The following is a 23,599-nucleotide window of genomic DNA, read 5'->3' on the forward strand; positions in this document are numbered from 1 at the left end:
TGTGTGAAAAAGGTCATTTTGTTTTTATATAATGTATATCGTGGTGGAGGAAGGTAAACATCAGATGCAGGACAACATTTTGCTACATGTGTCTTTGTAACACTGCCTGGATGAGCTCTGCGTTTGATCGCTCTGCAGACTCATTCTCTACGTCGATGATGTTTCATTGTAAAACACCAGAGACTGCTACAGTGGATTGAGTCTGTCTTCTGTGATATACATCTCTCTGCCTCCGCAAAGCAAATTAAGTTTGCGTTTCGGGTTTCACTTGCAACAATACGTCCTCGGCTGTGCAGTTATCCGTTAAAAACTGCGCCGCCTTCTTCTGCCTGATATATGGATTTATTTCAGTTAGTGGGCACTCAGGAATACTTTTCTAATCTTTTCAGTAAATATACCCGTCTGAACACCCAGTACACACACACACACGCACACACGCACACACACACACACACACACACACACACACACTGTCATCTAGGTAAACTGTTCCTCTCTGTCTGACAGAAGGACTCTGTCACAGTTTCAGTCTTCAGAGTGTCTTCCTGAAAGTCTGTCAGTGTGCAGCTCTGTGAATGGCAGCCCCTCATTGGAGTTGCGGAGTGACAGGAAGATTAAATCACCTTGCTCACACTGCTTCCTTCTCCTGAAACAGAACCACACCATCATTCAGTCGTCCTACCCACGAGCTGCTCTCTGACGTGCAGCGTGTTCCTGTGCAGGCTCCAATCTGCTCAACCAGAGCACTTCCTGCTCTGTATGCGTGTTCCAGAAGGACACGGTTGGCGATAAGAGCCGCTGCTCTCTAAGGGCTCTCTAATTAATTGCATCGGTGGTTCTTTTTCTCCTCTGACTCCAAGAGGGGACACGCAACCACCATTGGCCAGTATATCTTAACCAATGGTTATGGAGTTATTTTGGAAAAGTTGAACTCATCTGCATGCCAAATGACCTCTTTCACGACAGATTTTGGGGCCTGATTTTAACGGTAGTTGATTGATTTTACCCAATACACATTCCACGAAGACCCGTCCACTTCTGCCTCTGATTGGCTCGTACTTGTTGCCTTCTTTGCAGAATTTGTTAAGTTTATCGTCGTTGAACAGAATTGGTGGAAGGTTGGTAGAGTTCATGATTTATATTCCGATGCAGATGTTGTCATATGGACGGCAGCCTTCTTGTAGTGCTTCCATATACATTAACATCGTCCGGATTATAGTGGATAAATGTTTTTGTAAAATGACGCTATGCTCTCTCGCCTTAATGGATGGAATTAAACTACAGAGCTTCTCACTATTGTGTTTTGTTCCCAAGCACATCATTTCTGACTCTGTAAATATACTTAACTTTTTAATAGTTAGAATCAGAAGTTTCTGCCCAAAAGTTTCTTATTTCCCTCTTAGTTTAGCAGTGATCAGTGTCTAATGATGAATATCTGAGATTCGAGTCGCCACCAAAATCAAATCAATTGTTCCGCTGCCAAACAACATTCAAAATTCAAACTAAATTCCACAGAAGTCTGATAGAGTTTTTGAAAACACCCAGCTGAGTGAGAGACAGACTGACAACTGGAAAGAAAATTGATTCACTTTTCTGAGTTGATGAGTGGAAACCGTTTAGGAAACATGCATGGGGGTGCACAGACTCGCACGCAAATACACCCGCCTTCTTGTCTTCGCCAAGCGCCGCAGTTTCACGCTTTAGAAAAGAGAGAAGAATTTGAATACTTCACAAAGGTATTTATCTCTTAATTTTGTTTCCATCTCTCTCATTCTGAGGCAGCAGCCTCTTAGACTTGGCTTCAAACGGACCAACAAATGAGCTGCTCAAAGAGACTGATCGGCTGCAGTGACTGAGGTCCTGGACCACATTTGTGGACGCACACACAAACACACACGCACACAATGTGGGTTGATTAGAGTACACAAAATAAAGGAGTTTCTGTTAGCAGGGCACAATATTGCTGTTGGATAGGAAGCTGTTTCCATTAACCTCTGTATAGTATGCCGGGATGCAGATACTAGTGTGCACATGCACTACCTCGTACACACTCTCACAAACATAAAATAGTATGAAGAGTCTTCTCTCTTTCTGCCTCACAGCATCCAAACACTCAACATCCAGACACACAGTCTTTGTCTCTCCCAAACACACAAATACGCACAAGGGGATGAGCTGGCGCGAACACACACACACACACACATACACACACACATACATGCACACAGAGAGTCCTATCCTGCCTTATTTTTAGCTGTCCCTCTCCCCAGCCCTGACCTACATCACAGCATGAATAAAGCAGCAGAGATGAAGAAACTGAGCTCAGAGGGAGGAGGAGGTCTGGGAGGGGAGGAAGGGAGGGAGGGAGGGAGAGAGAGAGAGAGAGAGAGAGAGAGAGAGAGAGAGAGACACCGGCAAATCCAGGAATATGAATTCCCCCCTGTGTGAAATGACAGATCCAGTTCTGTCAGCAGACCTCACCTGCTACGACACTCCCAGTGGAGGCTGCATAGGGCGAACACGCACGCAGACATCCAGACACACAAACACACACAGTTACAAACGCAGTGGATGCCGGACCTCGGACCGACTGGGATCAGAAAGCCTCATCACGCGTCAGGCTACTTGACAGTAGACGCTTTTCCCACTTTCTCTCGACTTTGAATTATTGAGGCCACGAATCTGCGACATCACAGGCCGGCCGTCATCGGGCTTTAACCACACTTTCGCCCTAATAAGGGGTAATCAAATGAGGGGCATTCGTGGCAGAGTAGTGCTTCAGAACGCGATGCCAATTGGATTCAGGTACTGCTTTGCAGCCTCAAAGCACTCGAATCAGTTTCCTGTTTTTGATGTAGCAGATCAATGCTTTTTATGCTGAAGGCCGGCGAGGCTTTGTTCGCCTGAATACACGATTCGTCTCTCTTTGATTGTGCAATTCAACACTCCTACTGTACACTCCAAGGATGAAATTTGCCGAGAAAAAACCTCTGGGTGTTGCATGTAAGTCAATTACATACTTCATACAAATTCATTCTGTTGTAGGGGGGGGGGGGGGGAGTGTGAGCTCAAAACCTCAAAGCTGGAATGTATTTATCCAAGGAGAGGATATGGAAATACTCTCCTCACTCTCTCCTTCCCTTAAGTGTAGCATACAGAGTCCCTTAAGTGGTGGAAATGCCTGTTAGCCTCAGGAAACTGGTTCTCTGCTGCTCACATCCACATAAATACTCTGTGCTGTACACACACACACACAAATTTAGACCCTTCTGCATAACACCTCCCTTGTGTGTTTCCGATCCAATTTCATCAGCAGTCATCCAGCTCAGCTAATGCCTCCCTGAGCTCTGTGTTTCAATGCTCATACAATGTCTTTCAAGCTACATTAGGAGAAGAGAGAGTCTGTGTATGAAGAGCGAGGCTCTAATGTATCATATTAGCCGAACATTATCGACGTCAGGAAAGATGCTGCTCCCCCCGCTGGCCTTTGTGCTCTTCAGTTTTATGCAATGTCCTAATCCCATCAGCTTTCTCAGTGTGTTTACTTTCATTTTTAATGCCTCCGCCGGCGACCGCCGCGTAACAGAGGCATTATGTTTTCGAGTTGTCTGTACGTACGAAGATCTGTCCAATATCTCAAGATCGGGGGGGGGGGGGGGGGCGGTAATTCTGGCTTCCTTTACTCTCATCACGTTTTATTTTCTCTAATCTCCTCTCCTTTCTTTTCGTTTCCTTTTCTGTCTGCTCATCTCCCCATTTTCTTTGATATTGCATTTGTTTCCTTTTTTCTACCTTGCTTCTTGTCATATCCTGCCTGGTACTCCTTTTGTTTATTTATTCATTTTTATAATTTTTGATCTTTTATTGGATAGTTGATAGAGCAGCATCCGACTGGAAACTGGGGGAGAGAGCTAGGATCAAGACAAAGATCCTCTGCTGGAATGGAACCAGCAACCTTGCGTTATGTGGCATGCGATGTAACTATTTGGCTACCAAAGGATCTGCCTTTGCCAGTCTTTCATATTGCTCTTACAAAACAGCACACTATAATTTATATATTTAATGGGGGGGGACAAACACTCCTTTGAAAAAGTAGTCTTGTTTATCCGTGTGATTGATGAGTGAGGGCAATGTTTGGATGACAAAGACTCAGAATAATAACTGTAAGCAACAAGGTGACACGCAGACACCAGGCTTTTGTAACAGTGTTGAAACAGTTCAGTGAGCTTCATCAGTCGCCCGAGGAATCACTCTGTGTGTCCTGAGTGTGTCTTTGGAGAACTGTCAGGGAGTTATTAATCCACTCTATTTGCTCTGTTTGTCCTCAGATATTGATGAGTGTGCGACCCAGATGCATTACTGCCAGTCCAACACGGTGTGTGTCAACCTGCCCGGCAGCCATCGCTGTGACTGTCTGCCTGGCTTCATCAGAGTGGATGAATACTCCTGCACCGGTACGTCTGCATGCGTGCAACATCATAACTGACTCATCAGATGATCTTATTACATAATGGCACACTCATACACACACACTTTCAACTAGGCCTGTCACGATAATTACGTTATTGACTTATCGTACAATATACTGACCTCAATCATTTTTACTACATTGACTCATTGTACGCTGTATAGACATGACCACAATCATTTTGAGCTGGTCTCAACTTTTTTCAGCGTTCCAATGATCAGTAAAGCGTCGGCTAATCATATATTTTTTGTTTCACCCGATTCCATTCGGTCTGAATTAATGCCATTAGATCCCGTCGCTACCTAAGGACATAACTATGTCAACAAGCACTTGAATCAAGGAATTGTGTTGCTTTTGTCGCTTGTAGTGTGAACATAGCATTAGTCCTCAAGTTCGGAGGGTGCGCATTCGAATTCAGCCATTGTTTACTCAAGTTAGCATTTAGCTCAAAGCACCACTATGTTTAAGTATAGCAGAGCCTCACAGACCGCTATACTGGCTGTAGACTCATGTCATGGCAGAAGGAGGGAATTAAACTGTGTTTTTATCATCAGAACAGCGTTGTCACACCTATGGTAATACTCAAGTAAAGTACCTTGCACTTATACACAGATATTCCATCTTTCCATCTTCTCAATCTTTCTGATATGTACATTGCCTCCTCTCTTTGTCAGTTTTACCCCTAGATGTGTTAAAAAATGGTAACTTCTGTCAACTGCCAGCCACATGTTGCTGCAACTGCAAAACTGTATCTTTAGTTTTCTGATATTAAAGCATGCAATAAAATTAACGCAAACCGATTGGTGAATACCTCAGCGTCTGCCTTGTCAAAGGTTAGGAGAATCAGTATGTGCGCGAACAACAACGGGTGATTGCAGCCATTCAGTTTTGTAATGGCTTGTCGGCAGTAAATATTCAGGTTTAAAATGTCCTGCTTCCGCTACATCCCTGACACTCTCAGAGCTGAATGTCAGGGCAAAGTATGGAAACAATTTCACCAACATGTTTACCTCATTTTAACAACACAATGCAAATGTTCCGTGGAAGTTTATCTCCGCGGCTCAAGCTATTTCTCAATATACAGTGCGGCGACACCTGTTCTGGTGTGCAGTGTTTTTCCTGGGCAGCAGCTCAGAGCAACGTGTTTTCTCGAGGGTGAATAGGATGTGCTTGGTTGCTGCTCAGTGTTTCTCCAGAGAAGTGTTCTTTAATTAGCTCAGAGTTGGCAGCCACACAGGGACAGGGATCCATAGACAATCAATCTATTTTCCAGCTTGTAAACTGTCCTGGCTGCTGACTGGGAGCCCTAGGAGCCTGCTCTACATCTGCTGGGAGAGATAAATCCTCTCTCTGTCTCCTTCTCCCCCTTTCAGCTTGTCCTCCAGCTTCTTCTCGAGGGTTTCAGATCCCTTGCATGAATGAATGTAACACGGAGTTGGCGCACACTAACGCGATTGGACATTAGCTTCTGTAATTGGTGCGTTGTGCTGAAATCTGCATTGTTATTCTTTGTTGTGTCTGGATCTGGAGAGGTTTCTGGTCGAGATATTGTCGCTGCATTACGCAGGACACACACAGACACAGTGGAAATCAGTTTCTGGTTCCTCCGGTTTCTTGTTCTATCAAGCCATTAGCGAGGAGAGAGTTAACTCGGGAAGTCCAGTAGCTGCTCTGTATAGGGTGTGAGGTTTTATTATTAATCATTCTATTAATTGGTAGAGCTGCGAACAGGTAGGAAACAAATGAATACCATAAAGAAATGAAAGCCTTACTAATCCTCAGTTATCCATAGGCAGTACCATACACTTAGGCAAATACTGTAGTTGCCTGATGCTGTTATACCCCTTTAACACCCACCCTCTTCTGCCTAGTAAAAAAAAAAAATTGGACTGTTGTTGATTGTTCATACCCTTGTGATTGATTTGGACATAAAGGTTTCAAGGATTTTTCCAACGTTTTTTACTGCCGGACTGCTTTGTTGGTGGGAGATGCAATATTTTTTAGCTTTCAGTTTTATGGGCTGCTGTGCATCGTAGCTTTTACACTTTTTTTTTTAAATTACCACATTTATGGAAAAGGCTATTACATGTTTATTTTGAACTTTCCACTGTACTATCAGTCTGTGAAGCAGTCTGCTCTACATGCATAGTGCTGGCATCCTGCAGGCACAGCAGGTTTACGATTGAAGCGGCATCGCAATCAAAATTTAAAGATGCCAACAAGGCAAAACTATTTAGTTATCATAATTGGGTACCAATATGGTAACCTGCTAACAATAAAATGGTAATAGGGTGACATTAATGGGGTAATAATCTGATAATAATGTGGTAATGTAGGCTGATATTTTCACAATTTTATAGGTTTCTGTCAGCATTGCTGTCTCAAAATCACATGAAAAGTCGTTGAAGTCAAAATGTATTGATGTGAATACACAATGCATCCTCTGCTCAGCGGGGAGTGACCGTACGGTGACATCTTGTATGTTTCCTCCGTCAGATATAAAGAACACACCACCTGTTGCAATCAAGCAGAGCTAAGACAAGGACTGCAGGAGACTTGTGTTTGATGACAATCACTGACTGCAGTATTTGTGCAATGTGTTTGTTCCTGCCGTTTAGCTTCAGGCCAGTGTGTGTGTCTCCATGGACAGTCCACCGCTCTTGGCTTCATCCACCCACAAACCTCACATCACTGTAGGCACCACACGGTCTACGGATTTACCCTCAATATTACAATCTGCGCGGCTCCTTCCTCAGAGGAATAAAATGTCACCTATTGCAGTTTTTACACGACACATCGTGTATCACCTTTCGCATTGGGCACTCTCAGCCTCATCTTTCTCTGTCTCCCCTCGCTGGCAGGGGAGCCTGTCCTTTTGTGAGAACAGCTCCCTGTAAACAATATAGGAGGCTGCACGGTAATTGTGGTTCCACTTGATTTCACCCCTATGGAAGCAGCTAAGCAGCTCTGGGGAGACAGTGGACGGACAGAGGGAAGAAGAGCGGTGGCAGTAAGTGTGAGGTTCCGTATCTCCCCTTTCTTAAAGCGCCACAGAGCTGTCACAGCCGTGTTTCTGGCAGCCCACATCAGCTCACTGTTGAGTTTTGAGGACTGGAAAAACTTGACCGGCTATTAGGTGCATATTCAGAGAGAGGTATTTTTAAATAAATATTTATATTCAAGTATAAAACGTCTATTATTATTGTATATGTGTTGAGCTTAGACCCAGTGTTTACCCTCAGTCTTTATGGTAAATAGCGAGCTGAATCACAGAAGCAATTTCCCCCGTGGAAGGTCATAATGATCTCTGACCTCATGTGTTGGTGGATAATAGTTGTCTGCCAAAGGTAATTGTGGAAATGGTTGTCCGACTCCCACTGTGTGCTTCTCGTAATATCTCTGGGTTTTAAAGGAATTGTTTTCTACATTAAGCAGACGCTGATAAGGTTTGCAGTTAGAGATTAAACCGCTGCAATGAGAGGTTAAAGGTCGCTGCTTCCTCTCAGCTCCGTCCTTTAAATAAACTCCGAAAGCAGGTTCAGCTCAGGCCTGGAGATAAAGTGCACTATAGCCATTTTTTAAAATGAATTCCTCATCTCGTAGAAGCTGTAGCTTTGCACACTGGGTGAAGGCATTGAAACTCTCTAATAGAGTAAAGAGCTCACTGACTGCCAGGCTGCAGCTTTTATGCTCTCAGTGGACTAAAGACACCGTAGTGTAAGAACTGTTAACATTGCAACAACATATTCTCAGGCCAGTATTGGCTGATAGTAGTCTTCCACAAAAGTATTGGTATTCCCTGATTGTTGGCAGACATTCAAAATTAAGTTTCAGTACATTACAGTAATACTTCCTGGAACACCCATGTCTGTATTTAATTATAAACATACTTATAATGCCTTATAATCTACTTATAGCACTGTATAATTATAGATATGAGTGTATTATAATCCTCATACATTCTTATTTGTATTTCTAAGTTATCATTGTTTACTTTAAGTGAAGTAAAAAAGCCGACTACAGCTCTCACAAAACTGAACTAAAACAAGACAAACTCCAGTTAACTTTGTGTAAACAAGAAAAAAACCTTTAAATAACTTTAAAATAACCTTTTATTGATTCAAAGATCACATAAATCAAGCTCTAATTAATATCATTAGTCTGTTCACCCACAGCTCCTTTATTATTTCTTTGACTGACATAAACACATGGTGGTAGCTTTGGTAATTCTGGTAATTTTGGTCAAATTGAGCAGATTACAGTGTTTGCTAATCCTCCATTCAAACAGCAGCCACATCACACGCTGCTGCCTTTGATCCTCTAATGGATGTTTCTCTTCTATCCTCATCTGCACTCTACTGATCAATACTTGACGTTTTTTATTTTCTTATCAAGCTGCCGTTCATAGACAATATGCTCAGACTCTGCTTTACAGCTGACCAAAAGAAGCTGCCATTCATTTCATGCATCAGTCGCGACATATATTCTTCAGAATTCAAGCATTGGGACACGATGCATCCCCCCCGAAGACACATTATATGTTAAATGAAAATTTAATCAAATCCAATTCCAATTATACATGTAATGAATGTGGAGCTCAGGTGTGACGAGCCTGGGAACCTTGGCAACCCCCCCTGTATACATTAACTCCTCAAAAAATGGAGGTCAGGCTGTCAGACTGGCTCGGCACCAGCCAGTTTAACAAGCCCATCAAGCACAGTTTGGGAAGGAGAGAGAGAAGTTTTCCTTAGTCCTCACTTTCATCCATTTGTAATAGGCTCTGAGAAGCTGGTGTTTATATTTAGCTTCTCCGTAAAGGTTTTGATGTAAGGAGTGTTTCTTCCTGCTCCTCGGCAGCCTGTACAGTCTATCCTCATGTTACTCTGCTTTGTCTCTTCTTCTGCGATGCATTGTCTTCCTGTTCTCCTGGCTGGATTCATGTGGAATAATAATGCACTGTGGCTGTGGGATGGATGTTCACTGACAGAGCACATTAATGAAACATGCTTTCATTAATGTGAATTGCAGCCTAAGCATCTTTATTGCCTTGAGCTGTATATTTCACTGGGTAGTAAATAAATTGCGTTACATTGCAGGCTCTGTGCCGCTGCTGCTACACAAAGATGATAGGGCCTGGGTGGTCGGGATGCTATAAAGCACACCAAGCTAATGACACTAAAGGAGTGGCAGTAATTCCTCATGTAAATGGAGATATTTGCAGCATAGTGAGGAACACATGTGCTTTAAAGTGCCAAGTCTTTAGTGCTTAATATTTATAATAGCATGTGCATTCGAAACACCTCAGTAGCTCTCCATAATTCTCTTCTGGAGGCACCTCTCCTGCAAAATGTGCTTATTTACTATGCTAATCCTTGTGAATAATGTCGCATTACCTGTAAATGTGTGTGCTATGATGCGTAGGTATATTGTAAAGCACTTTGGTATAAAAGTGTGACATAAATGTGGGCTATTTACCATTTTGAATAACAAAACAAGCCAATTCTGGTGCCACCCACCCTTTCCATCTGTACAAGTCCCCATACCCGTTATAGGTGTCTTCCAAAATGACCCATATCCTACAAAAATAAATCATATATGCTGTACTTTGCGCATAATATCAAACCCACACATTATTTCAATCCAACTGTCCAGTTCCCCTCAGCTCCAAGCATTTTGAGCATCTCTTCTCTTCCTACTGATAGGAGAGGAAGTGCTCTGTTGTAGTCAGGGCTCACTTCAGCTTGTCATTTGCTAAACGATAGTTTAACATCCATACGTTCATCATACATACATAGATAGATACATGCAATTGTCTCACCTTAGCGAGAGGAACAATTCTTAATCCGTAGCGGAAAAGAGCCCAAACTGAAACAGTCGTTGAACACTTGAGTCAGCTGTCAATGATGGTGTAAAACAGTCATTAAAAATATGTTTTCAAAAGGTTTGAGTCACTCCAACCATGAGAGGTCCTTCATCTTCCAGTAATAAATGAGCACAAAAAGATATTAGGCTGATGAGTCCAATGGTTTGACTGACCCAGAGATGAACACACGGGTTGAATGCATAATCTCCTGGGGATAAAAATAGGTGATGAAGGGAATTGAAGTACATCTGCATCCTAAAGGAGAAAAAAACAAAAAGTCAGCAGACTATATTAAGGTCCCAGACTACATTAAGGTCCCAGACTTTATTAAGGTCCCTAAGTCTTCACTGCCCTATACAAGGAGCCCTTTAAGCCCCTCGTTGTCTTAATAAAATCTTAATAATGAAATATTCTTATTTCTCAGCACACACATGGCTTGCATGCTGTAGTATTGAGAAGCAGCTGTGTAAAGTGGAATAAATTGACTGGTGGGTCACAATAAAACTCTCAACTCTCAATTCCACCTCTTGAACTCCAGGTGGATTACTGGAGGAAATTCAGAAATGTACTCCAACTAATCTTATTGAAATCCATGTCCTCCAGGCTAAATGCTATGACTGGCAATCGATATCTCCCCCCCCCCCCCCCCCCCCGTGACAGGGGACAGATCTCTGCTGAGTTCACACACCACGTCAAGGTGAGCAGCAAGGCCGAGGCTAAAAGGGAAAATGACAACTTTGCATTGGCACAAAAAAAGAAAGAGAAAATATAGACGGAAAAAATCCTGCCGTGCTCTGTTCTTTTTTTATGGGCTTGTCACTGGTCATTAAACTTCACATTACTGAAGTGTTCTGTTTGACATTATTGAATGAGACGACGTGAAAGCTAAAGAGATGAGGACATGTTTTAGGATTGTTTTATGCAAAGTAAAAGTGAATCATGAGGTGTTGGTTTTACTCATAGATCCCATAATACACACAGAGTTTGTCACTTTTATTAAGTTTTTGAGACAATTTAAAAAAAAAAAATGGTTGTGAGCGCTGAAAAAAAGAACAGAAGACAGATGAAATATGAGGAAAGAAATGTCGGCAGCCGTCACTTTTATGACACGAACACCGACTGCAGTTTAGTTTCTCTGTGACATAAAAAAGACACACGCTGTGAATTGACATGGACAATCCAGTTTGAGTGAAATATGTGTAATGGGAGAACAGGAAACCAAAAGACAAGAATAAATAGGAATCAAACAAAAAGGCTATAAAAACATAATGTGTTGTGTGTTGTGCTGCTGCAGTATTTACTGTTTGGAATGGTTCGTGTGGAGAGAGAGCTTTTAAAGGTCCAGCACAGATGACTGGGCCTCAGCAGCACACTCACAACATTATGGTCGGTGCACACAAGCTCTCTTTACAAAAGATGCTTCGCTCACACGTCTCGCAGAAAGTCTCTCAAATCTGCCTCTTCAAAACCATCCCCATTATTAAGGTGCCGTATTTAAAACAGCTTGTCTGTCTTCATGCGATTGGTTTGCACACTGAACACAACGCTGACACACACACTCTACAAAATGTCATAATTCAACGTATCCTCATACAACAGTTCGTTTTATATTGTGATGCTATTTTTGTTTTAATAAAGCACATCAAGTCGAGAACGGTTGTGGGTTGCGCTGCACCACATCAGCTCCGGCCCTCTAGGAGCCTGGTGAGGAACCCTGGGTAGGTTATAGAGGAAATCCTTGAGAATCGTAAAGGGTTCTTGGGGTGGGTTCTTGTTAGCACCCTTAGAAGGTGGAAACGTAACAGATAAAACCTCCAGAGAGGGTTCTGGGTGGACCCACTACACTATAGAAGAGTTCTGTGTCGAACCTCTCATAGGGGGTTCTGGGTGGAACCTTTCACAGGTGGTTCTAGGTATAAAGCTGAAGACCCATATCCAGTTTTAGTGTGTTGCTTAAAATTGTAGTTAAGTACCGTACTTTAACAAGCATACTTATTTTATTTTGGTGTTAAATCGAGACTGAACATGAAGTGCATTTTACAGGCATTGTGATTTATTCAAAGTCGATGTGAAGAGACAAGTGGACACAGTTCATTGCTGTACCTCTTGGCAGTGCAGATGGAGGCCAATAGTTGCCGGTGCATTGGAAATGTTTCAGTTTGAGCGGAAAATTAGCATTCGCCCCGAGGCTTTAAGACACTCCTACAGAAACAAAATGCGAAGAAGATACACTGGAGGACAAAAGCAACTCTAGAATTCAAACTTGTGAGTTAATTTTTACTCTCTGTAAATAAGGCATTTTGTGTTCAATCTGAAGCACCGTGTGTAATGTAAGTGTACATTTCAGCACTAAAGTGGAGTCACTGCTCTATTTCTGTGCTGTCCTCACTGGTGAGGAACATATTGTTTTTGTCATTAATTCCATGAAATGAGAAATAAACCCCTCCGATCCTCCTATTACCCTGAGTTCTCCGGTGTGTTGACAGTGCAGAGGCCACTCTGAGTGTGACGGCAGCTGTCCGTGGTCCTGATGATCAGTCATTACGCATCATTAGCATAGCACTTTGGGGGGGGGGGGGGGGGGGGGGGCACCTCAACATGCCCGGGCCTGACACCCTTTATAATCATTACTAATAAGACCAAACCTGAAAGTGACGGGCAGCGTGTTCACACGGGGCTGTTGTTGTCTCCACTGAGCTCACTACTGTCAATGTTTGTATCTTTTCATTGACACAATCATTCATCACTTGTGGAAAAACAACAACTTGAAAACCCCTTAAATTCAAGTAGTAGATTTGGTCCATTTCTGATGGTTTATGTTTCATTTATTAATCTGTGAGAGCTGTGATTTATTTTTCAGTCCTGCTTTTTGAAGCCAGTGTAGAGGCGCATTAAAATGCAGATTCTCTAATGGCCAGTGTGTGTTGGTCAGAAGAAAACAAATCCTATTGATATACAAAGCCGCACTGACTTGATGAACTCCAAATGGAAGGATTGTAAATGATATCTATTGGAATTGAATAAATAACCCAGGGAATCAGAAATCACGTTCATATCTTAGAAGAAAGATAGAACAATGATCGACGCATACAACACACTTCTGATGGTCCAGTTAGAAGTGATAATCAAGTCGATTATGTGAACGTGTATCTATGCCATCTGTTTGTTGTTTCTTGTCAAGGGCAGGAAAATACCAAACGGTCAGAGTGCTGCTTGCGCTGGCTGTTGCGCCGCCACAAAAATGTGGCTCCCAAGCATGTTGGAGGAGGGATTTATTGCTTGTACAGCTTGGCAGCTTTTCACTTTCACTGATTATCCGTCAATTCAGCCACTGCATCTGTCCGTTTATACTTCCAACTCTATAATTTAAAATTGGCCAGCGGACATTAAACAGCATTAATAAGCAGCAATGGTCGTCAATGTTTTGATTGTGTTGCTCTCCCCTCCATCAGCTCACAGCACATTAACACACTGAATATTTGATAATGTAACTCTTCCTCTATTACTCTACCATTAATGCAGCCCACATTTTATATCCTTTCACATAAACTCTCACACATCCCACCAGCGCGGTTGACATTTACCTCCACTTTACAGATCGGCGTGGGGAGGAAATCCTTGGGAAGAGAAAAGCTAAATAATTTCTCCTCGCGGCTCCGGGGCTCCATGAGCACCACTCATTAATTACGGGGAATGTATTAGTCATGACTCCCACCAAAAGCGTTTGCATATTAATGAGGAGTGTGTTTGAGCGAGTGTGTACATCGCAAGTGGAGGCCGCCTCAGGCCAGTTCCTGACTGGCACTTAAAGACACAGTTCATGGTTTGATAAAACGATACTGCTGCAGTGCAGATCTGTTGTAAATCCCCACCGCAGCACCATCAAAGGTTGCTCTTTAATGTATTGTTTATAATCATCTAAAATCATGTTAGATTCTAATTGAGAAGATGCATTAACTGCAGCTCAATCAGTTTGATAAGCTCAGCAGTAAGTGTTGAATCAATAAACACGTTGCCACAAATCAGTTAATCTCATATTTAGAAGCAACCGAGAGAGATCCACAATTAATATTTCATGTTGTTATAATTGTGTTCCTTTTCATCTGATTTCCTTTTTTCTTTAATTGCGCATTGCCACTTATGCACGGTTGTGTTGGCCTCAGGTCAAATCCAGAGCTGACGTGTTAGGATCGTTCAGCGTGGGGCTCATTAGTGGAACATGTAGGAGACTGTTTTGCATGACATGTTGATTGTGGTGTCATTAGCATGCTGCCACAGGCTGATGCAGTGCTGAACAGTGGACTTACAGCTACAGTTGGTAACTGGTTATATGTATTGGGTCATTTGCATGCAGCTTAGATATTACCTCAATTACCCTGCACACTCATGAAATATACATTCACTGTATACAATATACACTCATGAAATATACATTCACTGTATATTTCAGTCCAGCTGAACTGTCAGGCCTCATTCATAGAAGTATTGGGACGAGGTTGGATTACTAAACGTTCAAAGATGGAAACGGTCCTGTGGCTGCAGATCCTCGGTGGCACCAGTTTCGATGTGTGCCACTTTGTTTGTGGTAATTTCAGGAATTACAAATCAGCTAAAAACTGTATTATTCCAGTTGATATTGGTATTACAGAGTGAAATCTAATTGACAATGGACAAACCAGAGCCAGATATTCCAGCACAAGAGTTCTGATTGATTTCTAAATGAGGATTCACAAAACTTAAAATGACTTCCAACAGACACACTTTCAAAACAAAATTTAAAAAAATGTCCATATATACTCAAACTACTCTTGAAGCATAATCCATTTTACTGCTGTCCACTCGTATCCTCAGTATGTTCTCAACAAAATATGACCAAATACAAGTGACCTTAGCTTCCTATATTTTCCATTTGCTATCAACGTAAGCAAACATAGAAAAGGGGGAACAGCTTATCACAGAAGCAAAATGGAAGATAATATTTGGCCATATTTTGGCAAAATTATTATTTACGGAATTTATCTAAATCTAATCACTTCATGAAATCTGCCATTCAGTCTGCTGCAAATACCTTTAAAAGGTTCCTACGCTCCAGCCCCGCACCTAGAGCACTTCTGTGTCGAGTGTGAACGTGGTTTCACTGGGAAACATTGCTCAGTGTTTTAATTCATTGTGAATCCAAGCTACACATGTTTCTGAACCTGGTTCAGTTTTTGATGTTCAAAAAAAGAAAGAGTTCCTTAAACTTTCTCATGGGTCCTCAGCGGATGCAGCCAATAACCTTACATTTAATCCAATGTTTGATTAAATGTAAGGTTATTTAGCAAAGAGCTGGAAAGCAAAGCTAAAGTCACCGCCTGCAGAACTAAACACACCTCTCATTCCGTCTTACCTCGAGCCAACAGCAAAAATATGAAAAGAGCAGTTCATGGTACCCAGTAGAATATAAAACAGTGACCCCAAACATTTACAGTACATACAGCACTGTGCATCACCAAGTTATTAGTGAGTCAGCAGTTCATGAATGAAACAAATTTATGCCACATATTTTCATACTGCTGACATTGCACTGTTTTCTATTTCTAATGCAATAGTCTCAGTTTTATGGTCCTAGAGCCTAACCAGCCCATGAAGGACCCTGTTACTTTCAATTCAAGGATAAGGAGAGAAATGCCAAAATTGCAGTACTCTCCATCATCAGCTGTAGATAGCTGAGCTTATTTGATGCTGTTATCTGCTAAGCGATTGGTTCAGTTTGCATCACTGCAGCTATTAATGTCCTTTTAAACAGGCTAAATGTGCATTGCTAACTGCTTTGAAATGTGTAATGTTACATTGTTTTGACGAGTTATTATATCTGGATCGGAAGCATTAATCAGCTATCCCTGAAAGTATGTATGAAAAGCAAAAAAAGCTCATGGACTCTTGTGCCTTTTCCCCCTCTGTGGTGCTGAATCAGTAAAATAAATGAGTTTATATTTGACACAAGCAACCCAGTCGACCGGAAAAAAGGCATTGTACGTTTCTGCGACTCACGGATACGTTGAATTTGGCCATTTTTGTTCAGACAGACACAGGACTTTCATTTAGGAGGCCACTGTTCATGTCCCGTGTGAAACCAAAAATAAACGTTGGCTGTATGTATGTTACGTTAGTTACGTAAGCCAGTTAAGGGTGGTTGTTGTTTATTTACAGAAGTTACGTTGTTGTGGTAGTTAGAATGATGTGTTATCCTCAACCAAGTAGTTTTGTTGCCCTCTCCTGATCAATCCTTTCACAGCCACGTGTCATTGTGTGTTTCTGCAAGCATTACACAAGGCTGATAGGAAACGTTTTTATGAAACGTGCTTTTGGTTTACATTTTTGTGATAAAGAGCTGCGATCACGTTGAGCAGGTTTTGCAGGGTTGTGTTTCCTAGCTGTGTTACTCACAAGGGGACGATAACTGAGCTTTTTTTTTTTCGTTTTTGCCTCGTGTTGTCAACACAATCAAAAATCTCAACGGTTCTTGCGACGCTCACATCCGCGGCCTTTTGGTTTTCAACAGCAACTTGGAGTCCATATTTAGCCTTTTACTGACAAATTGAGAAAGTTAAAGCAACCATTTTCAATTTCCAGGTGTAAAAATCCCTGGACCCCTGCGTCTAGAAAGCTCAACTTGTTTATATGATTTCGTAAATGATAGGCATTGATGTATTCCTTGATGTTTTTTCTGTCTCACTTGTCACCAGTATCTGAGCCAACATCATTAGGCTAATTACTGCTGATACTGAGCAATCAGTCAGCACACCTGGCATGTATCAAATGCAGCCGTGAACACCTTTACCCCCTGATGATTTTAAAGTAAATCCAGGCTAGAAAAAGCAGCTGTGCCTTTGGCCATTGTTTGAAGTAACTTTCATGTTACAGAGTCTTTTTCAAATCCACTATGAACGTGCCATGCTGCCCTGGTGTTTGGAAACATGGACGTTCAGAAAGCTGGCTGTTGACGGAGGAAAAGCTCAGCTGTGACCTCATATTGTCAGCCAACTAGCTTGTTGACTGCCCTCTCATCAGTTGAATTTCCATGGCTGCTCAGCTCAAAATGAAATGAGCTTTTTCAATGACATCTCCATCTTTCACACAACAAGCACACACACACACACACACACACACACTATTCTGACTGTGGAGTCTCTCTCTTCATCTCTCCCTCAGAGCATGACGAGTGCGCCACCGGCCAAAATTTGTGTGATGAGAACGCCATCTGCACCAACACCATCAGAGGACACCTGTGTACCTGCAAGCCGGGCTACGTGGGCAACGGCACCATCTGCAGGGGTAAGTTCCTGGCCCTGGAACAGCCTTCCAGACACACTAATACAGACCCCAACCGTCCTCCACACCCTTTGATGGTGGCTGATCCTCTGCTCCGTAACATCATGGTCGGTCTGGTTCACGCCTCCTTCACGTCACCTAACCAGGCAGCAGCTGCCACAGAGATGATGAGAATTGATCCCAGAGCAGTTTCCGCCTGTTTTTTTCACATGTGTGCCTCCTCCCCCTCACCGCATACCCTGCTCCCCGTCACCCCGCCCAGGTGACTCACCTGATTGGCCCCGCAGTATCACAGATGGAGGGAGGGAGGAGAGCGAAAATGGGAAATGATTTCATGCAGTGTGTAGATGCAGCACTTACAGTTGAACAATATGTATGTACATGTAAAAAAAATCCAATCTCTTTATAAAAGCATCCATTCGTGCTGTTGCATAGACCCAACAGACAGCCAGTGATTAAATCAGGGTGGAAAAGTGCTTCAATCAACAAAAATGAATACATTCTGACATGGATACTTAACTCAACATAGCGTGCAGTAGGCATTCATTTGGCAAACATTTTTTACACATCTAGGAAAGATATCCTCTGTAAAAAATATGTAATCTTCAGCGCTAACAAGGAGCCTTTAGTATGTGACTCACACTGTATTGTAATTTTAATACTTTTATTTTTCTGATTCGTTTTTATCATATGCCTCCACCAAGACTGATATCCAATTTACTAATTTCTTTCGCAGTGCTCCTAAGCTCCTAATATACGCTCTACGTACACCTCTACAGTCACTTTTGTAAACTACCGTTTTCACAGAAAGTTCGGTTTAGGCAACAAAACCACTTAGTTAGTTTCGGGAAATGAGCGTGGTTGACGTTAACTTGACTGAATAACAACTCAATTGACTAGCGAGTGACTAACGACTAGCGAGTGACAGAAGAGTCACGTATCAAACGGCCGATGTGACAAAATGTTAACGTTTTCTTTTTATTCATCACTGGACACGAACAGCAGTCTCCTGGACAAAAGTGCGGTGTTTGTTTGACCCATCCTCCACCCATCCTCCACCCCTCCCGCCCTGTGTGAACTATTTATCCCTTCATACTACGTCAGTTGATCTGAGCACGTGATGAGGACGTGGGTGATTTTACATTAGAGTTGGTTGCAGGCCCGGTGCGCCGCATACTCACGCTTAACAGCGGCTCAGTGCGTCGGTGTCAGACGCTGAGGAGCACTGACCGACCTGAGGGAGACTGACTTCCTTCTCATGCGCAGGACGCCACTATATATTTACATTACAAATACTTTATAACGCTCTGAATTTCAAATATAGCGCCTTTAAAGCAATATTTCATAACTTTAAGTATATTATCCAAAATTGAAGGTGTGATGCCCATGTGAAGTATATGCAAACGTGACTCTTTTGACACTCGCTCGTCGTTAGTCACGCGGTAGTCACTTGAGTTGTTAGTCAGTCAAGTTCATGTCAACGACGCTCATTTCCCCCAAACTATCTACGTGGTTTTGTTGCCTAAACTGAACTCCCTGTGGACAAACAACCATACTGATCAATTTCAAAGTTTCCGCTTTGGAAAAATGTGTCTGAAAACAGGCCTGCTCTGCCATGTAAAGTGAGCTTTGAAAGATTCTGTGCAGCATTAAAATATCACTTGGTTTCACAATTTCACAATCAATGCGGATGTTTTGCCAATAAACATCGGCTATTGGCACAAACTAGCCAATTTAACTGGCTGGCCAATTCGAAAATGTCATCCTTAAAAAAACATGTGAGCGCATGTTATCTGATGACAGATTTACAACAAGAGAGACTTATTGCCATTTAATGATTTCCCATTCAGGGGAAGCTGCACTGTGATTAACAACTCCTTTATCAAACTGAACAATAAAATGTGAAAGGAAAATAAAACAAACATTAAATTATATTTATGTTTGTTTACCAGTTACACAAAAAGCACTTTGGGAGCTTGCGTTGACATTTGTTTCTCTATTGTAGTTGTGTGACCCCATGTTAGTGTGAATGCCAGTGAGGGCTGTGTAGCTGTTTACATACCGACATTCTTAGATGTGTACACTTGCATGTACACACACACAACCTCCCGCTTTAGACCCTGTGTCCAATCGGCCATGTACTGTATATTTGCTCTGAAGGCTGCCGCAGTGGGACAGTCTGCAGGTTCAGGGAAGATGAAGCAGGCCAGTCGATAGCGGTCCATCTAGGGCCCTTTTGGAGTCTGAGGAGACTCGTTAGAGCGTTGGCAGCTTCTAGAAGCCAGAAGAGCGTCAAAGCTCCAGCTCCCTGATGAGTACTGCAAATATCCCTGGGGTCCATTATCACAGCTGGAGAATCATCTTGGAGTCCCCTGTCCACCTGAGTATTAACAGCCTGCTTTATGGTGGAGCCAGTGGGATGAAGGGACAGAAAACACACTGTATGTTTTCTAAAGCTCCGTCTAAGAAACCAGGAAGTCTGAGGTACAATCTCTATTTTAGGAAGCACCTGTCCAAAATGGCACCATAGAAAGGATAACAGGGATGATTAAAGTTGTGTTCTGATAGTTGATTATATCTCTAGTTCCATATTGGTTACAATGCTTAGTGTTGACTATTTTGAACAGTTCCTTTCCTCATGAAGCATGTGAGATGTAGTGGCAGCATCCTTTTTCCCACTGATCAAATAACTCCCAAAGCACTATACACTATAACTATAAGCCAAACTAATTAAAATGAGTTAACCTTTTATTTTAATTTGAATGTATTTGAATAATTTAATTAACACCACTAAGAATCTCCCCAAACAATCAATGCCAAAGTTCAGTCTGCACTAATAACGTAACGGTTTGATTTGCAGCCCCACTGCTTCATTTGTAATGAAAGAGATCCCACCAGCTTGCAAGAAGCCCTTTCATGTCATTTTCATGACTGTGTGCTTATGCTTGGCCGCTGTCCAAGAGATGGGAGTAACATTAAGCTTAATTAGGCTTTGATATTCCAAACATGATTTCTAAAAAACGTCTGGCAAAATATGTTGAATCATGGGATATCAGTTGCTGTGAAGGAGCCAACGTACCAGATGAATCAATCTCAGTGCTGGTTCCACCAACACTAAACAACTGCAGCCCTCAAATTCCAAAAGTTAGTTCAAAACCAAAATCTGGTCCTCTGATCGCTGAGCGTAGCGCCTGTTAGATATTTCGATCATCTCACAACTCGTTAAACACAGGTACAAATGCAAACACGGTTACTTTTGACCCTGCCATGTTTCACCGTGATTTCTCACTCGTTAAGTCCCGTTCTGTATCCGCACTGCTGCTCATCGCTGTGATGACTAATAATGATGTAATTAGAAGGACAGGACACGGGAAAGCATGTCAGTCATACCAGTTATTAGCGAAGGAAAAGTGGGTGTGCATAAGATAGAGAGCGACCCCCCCCCCCCCCCTTCTACGCCTCTGTAACACAGGCAGGTGGCAGGACTAGAAAAAGATCAATGCAATTTGCAAAGTGCCTTCCACACAATTTCTACCTCTGGATTGTCTCCAGGCTCACGCCACACACACACACACACTCACACTTGCAGACAATATAGGTAGCGCTACCTCTACATTTGTTTACTCTGGAAGTCACAGCCAATATGCAAATGTGATGGAACAGAGCAGCAAGAGAGGCAGATGTCTCAAACAATGTTTGGAATGTGAATTACACGAATATAAACACATGGAAATGACTAAATGTGGTGGAAAGACTCCATTTACGTCCATGAAGGAATATGAAATGCACTATATGGGCGCCTGAACATGACACCCATACGTGATGTCATCCCAGAGCCATGGACATGAATCTGCTGCTGTAACAGCCCCCGCACCTCTGGGAAGACTCTCCTCAAGATATCGGAAACCTGACTGCGGGTATTTACTCCCGTTCGGCCCTGAGAGCCTTAGCGAGGTCGACCACTGATGTTGAGCCAAGTAAATAGGAAACCACACATGACAGTGTCAATCCTCCTCACTGATGATATTTGTCAGAGGCAGGTGAGGAAATTCTATATTTTTTAATAATGTCATTAAAACTTCCTACATCTTACCTATCCCATTCAGGCCAATTAGTATGATGCAAGCTGGGGGTTGGAGGAATCGGCCTCTATTTTCCCCCTCCCCCTGAGATCTCATTACCGTGTGATGGCGACGGTGTTGGCCAATCGACCTGTGCCTCCCATCTCATTCCCCTCATACATCACCGCGGCCCTCTCAGGAATAAGGGAATTAGTCTGAGTGCGACTGCAGCTCCGCAGCCTGTCCCTGCGAATGTTAATAAGGCGAAAAAGTGTGTTTGGCCAGCCGCGAGCAATGACTCCATACTCGACGAGGCGAAATCGTGTTTCTGAGCCTAAAGAAAAGGGTGTGATAAACTTGACGTGTTAAAAGCTAAACAGGTGGTGAGCGCCCTTGAGTGACAATAGCTTATTTGCTGTGAAAGCAAACATTCGTTTCTTTTTTATTCCACTGCCACACTTGAATGGATTAACAAAGAAAGAGCTTTTATATTTGTTGTGACTCCGAGGACTTCAAATCTCTTCATTGTTATTGGACCTTAAAAGGGAATAGATATTTGTCCTCCGTCAGATCTAAATAAGTGAGGTTTCATTGAATATGCTTTGGAGATTTCTCAGTCAATAATTTCACACACAAATACGCTGGTGAAACTCAGCTTGTTAGCGCACTTGGTAATCACATACATAGCTCCATGTCCGCCCAAGTACACAGCTCCTAGTAGGCCCGCTGCTGGCCCCCTGTCTGCCTGATGTAACTGGGATGATTGCAGGGGCACATGAAGACAGGCCTCGATCTCAAGACCCCATTCCACTGCTATTGATTGTCTGGGCTGACTGGAAGTGAGAGAAAATGAGGGGTTAGACTCCCTCTTTACTTACTCTTTCTTCCTCCCCTTCCTCTCTCTCGTCCTTTATTTTTATTGCAATTCTCCTGTGCAGAACAAAAGTCTCCCATTATGCCATATGTCATAAGCCACAATAGTTCAATCGGAGCAAGGCGTAAGATTATAGATCAGCATTGTTGCCGCTGCCTGCCTAATGATCAGCAGCCCACTGCAGAGCCTTTGTCGGCAGCAGAATGAGTGAGCTAATCTTGTTAATGGTCCGTTTCATTCCCGAGGACTGGTTTGTATAGACAAAGGGGTTTTAAATAGAGAGGATTTGAGTAGCGAGTCTAAACAGCGGGGCAGAGGACAAAAGCATCGACTCGTGCTTTCCTTATCTCGCTATTGGATCTAATCACAGAGGAGCCATGTTGCAACCAGCTAACAGCGAGCAGTAAAACCCAGGCTAAGGCATTCTGAGAGAGGGAGGGGGGGGGGGGGGGTGAGTTTGCTGCAGGGAGGTGAAAACAGAAGTGGGTGTGTTGGATTTAGCCTCCATTTCTCCTACAAGTCTGAAGCATTTAATTTTCTGTTTACATAATTATTGCTCCCCTTCATTCCCTTTTTGATAGGAACAACACATTAAGCGGCTTCTCTGCTGTGCAGTTCTGTGCTAGAGGGCACCGTGTTTTACAACATTTAATTGGGTGAATACCACAGTATCTGAAAGCCATGATTAATTGCAAATGTGGGGGAAAAAAAAAACACTACTTGTTTTTGAAGCTTTTGTAGCAATTATCATTTGAGGCAATTATTTTTAGTCCGTTCCCCGCTGTTAGATGTGGCTGCTGTGCAGCAAAGAGAATATCCTCGCTTGTGTTCAGCTCTACACTTGTAATGTAATTTAATACACGAGGCGGGAATGTAGCATGCTGTCCTCAATCTGATCCGTGGTGTTTTTTGTCTTCAATCAGTCTTGTATCAGCGCAGTATTAAATCTGTGAAAAAAGTGCTCTTTGTTTAACTTGGAGATGCTTGTCAGTGATGCCGTGTGATACAGAGAGGAGGGC

General features: G+C 42.6%; 1 protein-coding gene across 1 annotated transcript in view; it reads left to right on the forward strand.

Annotated features, from left to right (window-relative positions):
* Window positions 1-23,599, forward strand: part of LOC142934284 (protein kinase C-binding protein NELL1-like) — a 202,048-nt gene that overhangs the window by 139,684 nt on the left and 38,765 nt on the right. The window contains 2 exon segments of the mRNA XM_076078797.1: window positions 4,329-4,454; window positions 17,526-17,648. Of these exon segments, the coding sequence (XP_075934912.1) occupies window positions 4,329-4,454; window positions 17,526-17,648 (249 nt within the window).

The sequence above is a fragment of the Anarhichas minor genome, unplaced genomic scaffold (genome assembly GCF_050575085.1).
Source record: "Anarhichas minor isolate MPS153535 unplaced genomic scaffold, ASM5057508v1 ptg000067l, whole genome shotgun sequence".
NCBI classification, from domain to species: Eukaryota; Metazoa; Chordata; class Actinopteri; order Perciformes; family Anarhichadidae; genus Anarhichas; species Anarhichas minor.